This window comes from Hylobates moloch, unplaced genomic scaffold (assembly GCF_009828535.3).
Source record: "Hylobates moloch isolate HMO894 unplaced genomic scaffold, HMol_V3 SCAFFOLD_6, whole genome shotgun sequence".
Lineage (NCBI taxonomy): Eukaryota > Metazoa > Chordata > Mammalia > Primates > Hylobatidae > Hylobates > Hylobates moloch.
Window position 1 is genome coordinate 104808730 of NW_026652281.1, and position 12384 is coordinate 104821113.

The 12384-nt window shown below is 44.5% G+C and overlaps 1 protein-coding gene across 1 annotated transcript in view; it reads left to right on the forward strand.

Moving 5' to 3' along the window:
• The window catches only part of SNTB2 (syntrophin beta 2), a 144302-nt gene that overhangs the window by 16675 nt on the left and 115243 nt on the right, over positions 1-12384 (forward strand). Inside the window, exon 2 of the mRNA XM_032156054.2 lies at positions 7-226. Coding sequence (XP_032011945.1) covers positions 7-226 — 220 coding nt within the window. The remainder of the gene's footprint in view (positions 1-6; positions 227-12384) is intronic.

Here is a 12384-nt window from a genome sequence, read left to right on the forward strand (position 1 = left end):
GTGAAGCAGGAGGCGGGCGGCCTGGGCATCAGCATCAAGGGCGGCCGCGAGAACCGGATGCCGATCCTCATCTCCAAGATCTTCCCGGGGCTGGCTGCCGACCAGAGCCGGGCGCTGCGGCTGGGCGACGCCATCCTGTCGGTGAACGGCACCGACCTGCGCCAGGCCACCCACGACCAGGCCGTGCAGGCGCTGAAGCGCGCGGGCAAGGAGGTGCTGCTGGAGGGTGAGCGGGGCCGGGCGGGCGGGTGGGCGGGCCGCGGCGGCCTGGGCTCGCGGGAGCTCACTTTGTTCCTGCCCCGCCGGCGGGGCAAGCCGGTTCTCTCCCCTCTCTCCCCAAACTCGGGTTTCTGGAGGTTTCAGTGTGGAAAAACGGATGCTTCTTGCAGGAAAAGTTGGGCAGCCGCCGAAGTGTGGCTTGCAGCCCCTAGGGAAGTCTCGGCTGAGATTGAGTAAAAAGCAGCTGCCTATGAAGCCCCACCTCGGCCCGATAAGCTGACACTAAGAACTTGAGGGAGAGCGAACAGCTCGAGTGGGTCTGTCTCCGTTTGCCCGCTGAGAAGTGCCGGGTTGGCGCTTAACTCACTCACCTCTGGCTCCTCGGGGCGGGCGGGTCTATTAAAAAAAAAAAAAGTCCATCCACACCGATGCCAGCGGTATGCTCGGGCAAACCACCAAAGCGCTGGTTAATTTATGGGAATTTAACCCATCATTGGCTCTCAACAATAACCAAAGGAGATCATAGCATTTCATTGAAGCCAGAAAGCTGAAACAGCAAGTCTGTGTGGTTAATGAACCTTGTTTAACAGTGGAGGCTCACGTGTTTGAACATTTACTGCCAACTAGAGTTTTGCCCCTTTTGCAAATCTGCTGCCAGCTTCCTACCACTCACAGGCGCGCTGCTTCAAGACTCTTAGGGTTTTTGTAAGAAACTTGAAATGGCAAATCACAAGATAGGTTTCAATAACCAGGATTATTCTTTACGTTAAGTTATATGTATGTGATCTGTAAATTGGATCTTTCATGATGAATTTGAACTAAGGCAAAAATAAAATTCTTCTCCTCTAAGGACTCATGCATGTTGGAGGTGATAGAGTATTGTAAATTATAAACGAAAAGTCAGTTGCTTTCTTCAGAAATTTTTGAGCGGTCAGCCTTCTTTCACTGGTGGTGATTGCTAGCTGTGTTAAAAAGAATATAAAAGAAGATGCTGTCCCTACTTGGTCTCTAGTTGGAGAAATGATAGAAAAATGCAAAACAACTTATAGGGAGGAAAGGAATGAAGTTGGTGATTACGTCGTGCAAACTATATTTAAATGCCAAAGGAATACAAAGTTAGAAAATAGTTCGTGGAGATGGAATTAGCCAGGGAGGACTTTTTCCCGAAGCTGAATCTTGAGCCAGGTCTCCAAGGAAGTGATGGACACAGGCAGGCAGGGATGAGTCAGGAGGGTATTCCTGGCAGAGGAAGGACAAAAGGGAAGGGCTGGGGGCTGCTGGTGAAGAAGGACCAATCATCAAACCGAGAGGCCAGAAGTCCAACTTGGCACAATGGATTTTCACTTTCTTATAAATCAGCTTGTGAATATTTGGAAAAATACTGGTTTACCAGAAATGATTTCATGTACACCAGTTGTGAAATTCCAGTGTGCCACCTTTATGATATCCTATTTATAAACCTTATTTATATTGCACGTCTAGGTGGGGCTAGACACTGCTCGGAAATTAGTGTTAATAGAAGGAGTAAAATTATAGATTGTGGTTTGGGTGTGTGTCTAAAAAAAAATTGTTATTCTAAACGTGTACCTTGAAATTGGTCTAGCTAAGCATTTGGTTATAAATTCTTACATCCAGAATATTGAATTTAGTACTATTTATGTAGTCCTCAGTTGTGATGGGCAGACAGTTGAACCTTTTACACCATATTTCAAAAAAAAAAAAAAAAACCTTTTGGCCAGGCGTGGTGGCTCATGCCTGTAGTCCCAGCACTTTGGCAGGCCAACGTGGGCAGATCACCTGAGGTCACGAGAACACGGCGAAACCTCGTCTCTACTAAAAATACGAAAATTAGCCAGGCGTCGTGGCAGATGCCTGTAATCCCAGCTGCTAGGGAGGCTGAGGCAGGAGAATCGTTTGAACCTCGGAGGTGGAGGTTGCAGTGAGCCAAGATCTCACCACTGCACTCCAGCCTGGATGCCCAGGCTGGATGACAGAGCAAGACTTCGTCTCAAAAACAAACAATCCACTTTTTGTATAGGTATCGTTTGAACCTAGTATTCAGACCAGTAAAATGAAAACCTTGTAGTAAATGCTTCCCAGTCTTTATTGGGCTAAAATAGGCCACGTGCGCTTTTAGAAAGATGGCAGCATAATAACATGTTTGTTGAATGCCTTTTTACCTAACACACAGGTTCTACTTTATTTTCCCACTTTGTACAAGACAAGCAGTTTTTGTTCTTACAAGTTGTGAGGAAGTCAATTTAGTAGATTTATGACGTTGCATTTTCAAGCCACTGCGTGTAAAAATAAAATTACTCAAAATATGTAAAACCACTGAAAAAGATGATTTAATTGAACTAGTCAAACATTATTTAAAATTGAGAGCTGGTGTCCCATCCAGGTAGGCCACTTTTAAAAGATAGATTTTAAGTTTAGTCTTTAAAGTTTTCAGGCTGTACCATATTGTCCTTCCATTAGATGTCTCAAAACTTGAAAAACTGCCATATCATTGCACAGTGATGCTTTTTTGTGGTGTGGGCAGGGAATTTCAGGCACGCTTTTTCAGGCACGCTTTTGCTAATCCCACACCAGGGCAAGCTATATAGTCTTTGGTTGCCTGTGGTTAGGGAATTGAGTTAAAAGTTTCCTTTTTATCTCAGGAATTTGCAGGAGTTATTTATTCATTCATCAGATATTTACTTAACTCTTAACTCATGCCAGAGGCACTTGAAGATACCTGATTCCTGTCCTCAGGAAGTTTAGAGTTGAGATGTGGGGAAACGGAGGAGAAGCAAATAAGTACAGCAGAGGACTAAAAGTGCTGTTTTAATAGAAGTTTGCACAACCGAAAGGAGACAGAGGCCTATATAGGTCCATCATGGGAATCAGAGGTTGAGGATGCCCAGCTTGATGAAGCTTAAATTGAGCTTCTCCTTTAGAAGAGAGAGCTGCCGCCAGTAAAGACACAGAAGTGCAAGACATTAAAAAGTTATTCTTTTTAGAAGCAGGGTAGGGTAGGGTAGAAGCAAGGACTTTGTGGTCAGATGTGGGTTTGTTTCTGGCTAGTGGTTTGTAACCCCTAGGCAAGTTACTTAATCTTGCTAAACCTTAGTTTCCTCATCTGTAAAGCCAGGATGATAATAACACCTCCCTCAAAGTTGTTAATTCATTTTGCAATTCACGTGTTGAGTACTTTTTAAGGGACTGGGAATATAGCAATGAACAGCACAGGTATGAATGAGGAAGGTAGGACCGGGTCACGAAGGTATGCCACGAGTTAACAAAGACACTCTCAAAATAGCCAGGATGGCAAGTCGTTAAAATAACATCCAGGGCTCTATTTTTACCTGAAGAAGAATACATGATAAAAATTATTTTAGGTGATTAGGTTAAGAATGAGTTTTCGCTGGTCCGAGTGCAGTGGTGTTTACAACTAATTGATCACAACTAGTTACAGATTATTTGTTCCTTCTCCACTCTCACTGCTTCACTTGACTAGCTTTAAAAAAAAAAAAAAGAAAGAAAAGAGAAAAAAAAAAAGCCAAGTGTGGTGGCTCATGCCTATAATCCAGCACTTTGGGAGACCAAAGCAGGAAGATCATTTGAGGCTAAGAGTTCGAGACAAGCCTGGGCAATGTAACAAGACCCTGTCTGTACAAAAACTTGAAAAAAAAAAAAATAAGTAAAACAATTAGCTGGGTGTAGTGGTGCAGTTGTAGTCCCAGCTACTTGAGAGGCTGAGGTGGGAGGATCGCATGATCCCAGGAGGTTGAGGCTGCAGGGAGCCATGATTGCACCACTGCACTCCAGCCTGGGTGAACAGAAACACTGCCAATAAATAAATAAATAAATAAGTAAATAAAATATTTTGAGACGGAGTCTCGCTCTGTTGCTTAGCTGGAGTGCAGTAGAACAGTGTTTTGCTGTTATCAGCTGACTTTTCGAGGATCCAGTGTTCCTGGCTGGGTTAGTATACTGTGGTAACCAAGTGGACAACAAATAATGCTGCTTGCTTGCATCTTCCACTAAATAGTATAATAATGCCTTACATTTTAATCAGGATTTTAAAATTATGCATTTTATTTATTTCGAGACAGGGCCTCTCTCTGTTGCCCAGAATGGAGTGTAGTGGCGCAATCACAGTTCACTGCCTGCAGCCTCAACCTCTTGGGCTCAAGCAATCCTCCCACCTCAGCCTCCTAAGTAGCAGGACTACAGGTGTGCACTGCCATGCCCGCTAATTTTTTTTTTTTTTTTTTTTTTTTTTTTTTTGAGACTGAGTCTCGCTCTGTTGCCCAGGCTGGAGTGCAGTGGTGCATTCTCGGCTCACTGCAACCTCCACCTCCCGAGTTCAAGTGATTCTCCTGCCTCAGCCTCCTGAGTAGCTGGGACTACAGGCGTGTGCCACCACGCCCGGCTAATTGTTTTTTTTTGTATTTTTAGTAGAGATGGGGTTTCACCATCTTAACCAGGATGGTCTTGATCTCCTGACCTTGTGATCTGCCCGCCTCAGCCTCCCAAAGTGTTGGGATTACAGGCGTGAGCCACTGCGCCCAGCCTGGCTAATGTTTTTATTTTTATTTTTTGTTTTTTGTAGAGACAGGGTCTCATTATGTTGCCCAGGCTGGTCTGGAGCTCCTGGGCTCAAGCAATCCTCCCATCGTAGCCTCTCAAAGTGTTGGGATTATAGGCATGAGCCAATGCACCTGGCCTATCTATATCTATATTTTCTCATTGGATTTTTTTTTTTTTTTTTTTTTTACGGAGTCTCGCTCTGTCACCCAGCCTGGAGTGCAGTGGCGCGATCTCGGCTCACTGCAAGCTCCGCCTCCCGGGTTCACGCCATTCTCCTGCCTCAGCCTCTCCGAGTAGCTGGGACTACAGGCGCCCGCCACCACGCCCGGCTAATTTTTTTGTATTTTTAGTAGAGACGGGGTTTCACCGTGGTCTCGATCTCCTGACCTCGTGATCCGCCCGCCTCGGCCTCCCAAAGTGCTGGGATTACAAGCGTGAGCCACTGCGCCTGGCCTCTCATTGGATTTTTATTCAGTCCTCTGAGATAGGCTGTTTATATTTGTTGTATAAATGATTAAAACCGAGTTTCACCAAAAGTAAATGAGTAACTGAAGGTCTCAGAATTTCTCTTGATTTTTAGGGAAGATTTTTAATTTTTCTTTTGGACTAGAAGAAATATCTTACCTGGATTGTTTAAAGTTGGTAATGTCTGATCTTATAGATAAGGAATGAAAGCTCAGAGTTTAAGTGACATGATTAGGGTCACCTGACAAATTAGTTGGTAGAAGTTGGACTAAAACCCAGTCCAGTGCTTCCTCCTCTGGACTGGGCTACCTACAACTAATCAGTCATATCTTTAGCATCTCCTGTGTTTTGTTATGTTGCAGTGTGCTGTGAGAGATCAATGTGCAAAGTAAAATGAAGATGGTCCTTGGCATCAAATCATTAGAGAGAAACTAGGGAAAGAAAAGTACCCCACTGGCCGGGCACGGTGGCTCACACCTGTAATCCCAGCACTTTGAGAGGCTGAGGTGGGCAGATCACAAGGTCAGGAGTTCGAGATCAGCCTGGCCAATATGGTGAAACCCCATCTCTTTTTTTTTTTTTTTTTTTTTTTTTTTTTGAGACGGAGTCTTTCTCTGTCCCACAGGCTGGAGTGTGGTGGCGCGATCTCGCAACCTCCACCTCCTGGGTTCACGCCATTCTCCTGCCTCAGCCTCCCGAGTAGCTGGGACCACAGGCGCCCGCCAACACGCCCGGCTAATTTTTTTGTATTTTTTAGTAGAGACGGGGTTTCACCGTGTTAGCCAGGATGGTCTCGATCTCCTGACCTCGTGATCCACCCGCCTCGGCCTCCCAAAGTGCTGGGATTACAGGCTTGAGCCACTGCGCCCGGCCTGGTGAAACCCCATCTCTACTAAAAATACAAAAATCAATCAGGCGTGGAGGCGTGCACCTGTGATCCCAGCTACTCGGGAGGCTGAGGCAGGAGAATCACTTGAACCCAGGAGGTGGAGGTTGCACATTGCACCACTGTACTCCAGCCTGGGTGACAGAGCGAGACCCTGTCTTCAAAAAAAAAAAAAAAAAGAAAAGAAAAGAAAAGAAAAACTACCCCATAGAAAATAGTTGCTAAAGTGTGTAAACTCACTCTTCAAGAGTTCACTAAAGGGAATGATTAATTGGGGGATGAAAGAATTGAGTATGACGGAAAGGAGATTTGATCTCAGGCTTGAGGGACAGGCTACTTCTCTGTAGACTGAAGTCAGTTCAGGTTGAGGGGATGGCCTGAACAAAAGCCAAAATGAGCATGACATATGATACAAAGTGAGGGGAATGGCTGATTGGTATGGACTTGAGGGAAGAAAATAAAGTTGGGTAGATAGATTGAAGCCAGATTATGCAAGTTATTGAAAGCCAACCAGAGGAATTTAGACCATTTTCATTCTGTCAACATTTATTTATTTAGTTAGTTTTATTTACTTATTTTTTTTAGACGAAGTCTTCCTCTGTCACCCAGGCTGGGGTGCAGTGGCGTGATCTTGGCTCACTGCAACCTCCGCCTCCTGGGTTCAAGGGCTTCTCCTGCCTCAGCATCTCGAGTAGCTGCGATCACAGGCACCTGCCACCACGCCTGGTTAATTTTTGCATTTTTAGTAGAGTTGGAGTTTCACCGTCTTGGCCAGGCTGGTCTCGAACTCCTGACGTCGTGATCCACCCACCTCGGCCTCCGAAAGTGCTGGGATTACAGGAATGAGCCACCATGCCTGGCCCCAACATTTATTAAGTACCTACTGCAAACAAAGTGTTGTGGTAGATGCTGGGAATTCCAAATTGGGAGTAATCCCTGCCCTTTTAGGCTAGTAAGGAACAGTTATTGCAGGTTGTGATAGATGCTTTAATAGAGGTGAGAACACAGGGCACTGGAGGTAGGAGTGCAAAGGAGACAGCATGTCGAAGGTAAGAAAGTGATAAGTAGGCCGGGCACGGTGGCTCACGCTCGTAATCCCAGCACTTTGGGAGGCTGAGGCGGGCGGATCACGAGGTCAGGAGATGGAGACTACGGTGAAACCCCGTCTCTACTAAAAATACAAAAAATTAGCCGGGCGTGGTGGCGGGCGCCTGTAGTCCCAGCTACTCAGAGAGGCTGAGGCAGAAGAATGGCATGAACCCGGGAGGCGGGGCTTGCGGTGAGCCGAGATTGCGCCACTGCACTCCAGCCTGGGTGACAGAGCGAGACTCCGTCTCAAAAAAAAGAAAGTGATAAGTAGCGGGTTTGTTGAGAGAAGTAAAGTGTGGTAAGGTACAGGACGTGTGTGCCAGGAGAGCAGTCTGGAAAGGTGGGCAGAGGCCAGGTCATCGAGAGCCTTGTATGTAGTGCTAAGCAATTGTCTCTAAATGAGGTTTATATTTACTTTTTCAACTTGAAAAACAGAAACTGAACTTTATTAATATTTAATATATAGATAACACTGGTTCTCTCAGTCTTTTAAGATGGTGCCATTACACACTCGATATACAAGCTGATGTCTTATGATGGAGTCTTCATAAGAGCAATTTCAGCAAAGTGACAGGAACAGAAGCTTCATAAAGCTGAGGAATTGACAGTGGTGACCTTACCTTACTAGTTTGGCTGCCGTTATCAGAATGCAACTTATTGCAGTTTACTTGAGCCTGGTTGAGTGAATTTATATTATCTGCATTTAATTACATTAATCTTCACAAAATGAACAAGTGGTGTAGAGATTTGCTCAAAGAAATAGTAGATTAAAGATAATTTTAACACTGCAAACAGTAACAAAAAGGTAGAACTGACATTTCTCCTCCTGGTGGGAGCTCCTTGTCACATTTCAAGGTAATTATATCTGTCAAGGAGTCAGCCTAAAAAATGAAATTGTCAAGAAGACTATTTGAAATATGGATATATATACACATTATCATTGATAATGAACTTCACCTTAAGAATGTATTGTACTTTGAGTCATATAGTAGCTAATGATAGAATGACTTCATCTGGGTTATGTTTATATCTTATATATTTTTCTGTATCTCAGTCTTTCTTGGTTTCTGCATTTTATATATGGTTTATAGTATATATGCATTAATAAATATTCATAGATTGAGGGCATATACTCAAATTTTTACTGATGTGCATGTGCTCTGAAAAAGTTTTAGGCCACAGGGTGCTGCCAAGGTGCTTTAAATGAGGGAAAATGTTTTAGAAAGTTGAGAGTGGCAGATGGAGTATAGGAGCTCCAGACACGAGGTAAGGGAAAGCAGTTAGGAGGCTATGTGACACCATAAGTATAGTGAGACTGGATAGGACAGTATAAAGCAGAGAAATAGTGAGATAGAAACAACAGGCCTAAATGTTTGAGGTCTTAAGAGAAAGAAACGGAGGCTAACTCCTGGATTTCTGGCTTGAGAAGCTGGATAACTATGAAACCGAAATGAACAGAGGGCAAGCTAGTTTTCTGAGTGAAGATAGGTTTAGTTTGGGGCATGTTGAATTTGAATTACCTGTGTGACATCTTGGTGGAAAAGGTCAGTAGCCGGTTGGACGTTCAGGACTGTAATCAAGAGGAATGTCAACTGAGATGAAGATTTAGGAGATATCAGGGTAGAAGTGGTAATTGACGCGTGAGTGTGGATGAAATCATTGAGAGAGTAGGCCAGGCGTGGTGGCTCATGCCTGTAATCCCAGCACTTTGGGAGGCTGAGGCAGGCAGATCACGAGGTCAGGAGATCAAGACCATGCTGGCTAATGGGGTGAAACCCTATCTCTACTAAAAATACAAAAAAATTAGCCGGGCGTGGTGGCGGGTGCCTGTAGTCCCAGCTACTTGGGAGGTTGAGGCAGGAGAATGGCGTGAACCCAGGAGGTGGAGATTGCAGTGAGCTGAGATCACACCATTGCACTCCAGCCTGGGCAACAGAGGGAGACTCCGTCTCAAAAAAAAAAAAAAAAGTAGTGCAAATTGAGAAGTAGAATCAGAATGGAATCCTGCAGAACCCCTACATTTAGAGCCAGGGTGAAGGAAGAAGAATCTGGAAAGGAATGGTCGAGGAGGTAAGAGGACAATCTGGAGAAAAGTGTGCAGTGGTAGTCAGACAGACAACAATTTCGAGGAGGTGGGGGTGATTGGCATCTTCAGATATTACAGTTGCGAAGAAAGCTGAGAGCTAAGAAGTCCATTGGGTTTGATCATTAACATACAAGACCATTGGAGTCCCCATAAGAGCAGTTTCAGCAGTGACAGGAGCAGAAGGCAGTGAGTAGACTACGCTTTTTTTTTTTTTTGGGACGTAGTCTCTCTCTGTTGCCAGGCTGGAGTGCAGTGGCACGATCTCGGCTCACTGCAACCTCTGCGTCCCAGGTTCAAGCGATTCTCCTGCCTCTGCCTCCCGATTGGCTGGGACTACAGCTGTGTGCCACCACATCCAGTTAATTTTTTTGTATTTTTAGTAGAGATGGGGTTTCACTATGTTGGCCAGGATGGTCTCAATCCTTGACCTTGTGATCTGCCCGCCTCAGCCTCCCAAAGTGCTAGGATTACAGGCGTGGACCACCATGCCTGGTCTAGGCTATGCTTTTAAAAAGCTTCTCAGCAAAATGAAAGAGGCAAAGGCGGCTAAGCATAGTGGCTCACACCTGTAATCCAAGCACTTTGGGAGGCTGAGGTGGGAGGATCACTTGAGGCCAGGAGTTTGAGACCAGCCTGGGCAACATGGAAGACCCCATCTCTACAGAAAATGCAAAAATTAGCTGGGTGTGGTGGCATGCACCTATAATCCCAGCTACTCAGAGGCTGAGGTGGGAGGATTGCTTGAGCCCAGGAGGTCGAGGCTGCAGTGGTGATTGTGCCACTGTACTCCAGCCTGGACAACAGAGCAAGATCCTGTCTCAAAAAAAAAAAAAAAAAAGCAAAGGCAGTAACTAAAGTTGAATGAAATGTCCAAGAAAGGTTTTATTTACTGGTGTTTTTTTTATTTTGTTTTGTTTTTGAGACAGAGTCTCACTCTGTTGCCCAGGCTGGAGTGCAGTGGTGCGATCTCAGCTCACAGCAAGCTCCGCCTCCCGGGTTCATGCCATTCTCCTGCCTCAGCCTCCTGAGTAGCTGGGACTACAGGCGCCCGCTACCATGCCTGGCCAATTTTTTGTATTTTTTAGTAGAGATGGGGTTTCACTGCGTTAGCCAGGATAGTCTCAATCTCCTGACCTCGTGATCCACCTGCCTCAGCCTCCCAAAGTGCTGGGATTACAGGCATGAGCCACCGTGCCCGGCCTTGTTTTGTTTTAAATGGGAAAACAATTGGTACAGATTTGTATAGCAAGAGAAAAGGCCAGCCAACAGAAAGAGTGAGAGGTTGAAGAGATAGAAGAGGTGGGAAACTGATGCAATTCATTTTTGATCCAGGAAGTGATGTGATGGGAACAGAATTTTGGGTTGGCAGCAGTGGAAGCACTGGATGCAGTGCAAAGAGGAAAGACCAAAGGTGGGAAAAACAGCAGCTGTTGTAGTGAAAAGTAATCCAAGCCAGAGGTGATCACCTTTGGAGCTGGTGGTGGTAGTGGCAGTGGGAATAGAGAGGAGGATTCAATTCAAGAAATACTTTAAACCGCCGGGCGCGGTGGCTCACGCTTGTAATCCCAGCACTTTGGGAGGCCGAGGGGGGCGGATCACGAGGTCAGGAGATCGAAGACTGAGGCTAGAGAAGGCTGGAACCGGAGGCGGACTTGCATGACCGAGATCCCCACTGCACTCACCTGGTGTGATAGACGAGACAAAAAAGAAATACTTTAAACCAGTTGATGCTTATCAGGGGACATAGTAGAGTCCACTGAGAAGTTTTTCCTACCTAGATAGTCTCCTTCCAACTGCCCGTGCATCCAAAAATTTGATACTTACAGAGAATCTCCTGCAGTGAGTTTTTGTTACTGGCACAGGTGTTTGATCCTTTAGAAACACTGGTGTGGAAAAAATTGAGAGACACTGTTTCAAAGAAAGAAATGATAGGATACAGTGGTTGATTGGATATAGTGAATTAGCCCTGAGATTTCTATCCAGGGACAGGAGAAGAATGGTTATCAGTGGAAAAGTGGAATAATTTGGAGAGTGTTACCCTCATACTATTCAGCTTTGTTGTAAAGCACTTAAGCCATGTAACTCTGTCTGCTGTCTCTGGGGTTTGAGATGAAAAATTTTAGTTTATAAACTGTATACTATATCTGGTCACATGGAATGAGAGCATATTCTTCCTTTAAAGGGTCTTTTTTCTAGATTAGAGAAAAGAGCTTTTGAATTACTTTGGAGAAATGATGGTATGGTCACTTATGTTTAATATTTTGTGCCTGGAGAAATACAATTGATTTGGTTACTTTATTTAAGTGTCTTTCTGAGGAAAATGCACCGATTCCTTAATAAAATTTGTGTTTGATTTTAGTATAAAAACAAAACTTATGAAATAATTTTATATATGAACAAAATGCTAGTGATTATGGTATCATAGATTTGCCTTTTAAAATAATAAAAGAATTATAAAATTCAAACTTGGCTTTATTTCTGGCCCCCAAGATAATGCTAGAATGCTACAATTAGTTGAGAATATGTGAAATGCAATTTTTTTTTGCTTTGATTTTTCTACAACATTTTTCTTTCTGCTGATTTCTGACCCTCTTGCTTTAAAATTTGTAAATTATCTTGAATGTGTCATGGAAAGTAAACTTAATGAAATAGATGAGAAAGTTGAGCAGTGTGTTTTTGAATTTAATCTGTCTTTCATGTAAAATGTTACACCTAGGCAGGTGTGGTTGGTCATTCCTGTAATCTCAGCACTTTGGAAGGCAGAGGCGGTAGGATCACTTGAAGCCAGGAGTTCAAGATCATCCTGGTCAACCTAGTGAGACCCCATCTGTATTTTAAAAATGAAAAAAAAAGTTACACCTTACACTTAGAAAAATTGGAAGCTTTAATTTTTCATTGAGGCCGGGCGCAGTGGCTCAAGCCTGTAATCCCAGCACTTTGGGAGGCCGAGGCGGGCGGATCATGAGGTCAGGAGATCGAGACCATGGTGAAACCCCGTCTCTACTAAAAATACAAAAAAAAATTAGCTGGGCGTGGTGGCGGGTGCCTGTAGTCCCAGCTACTC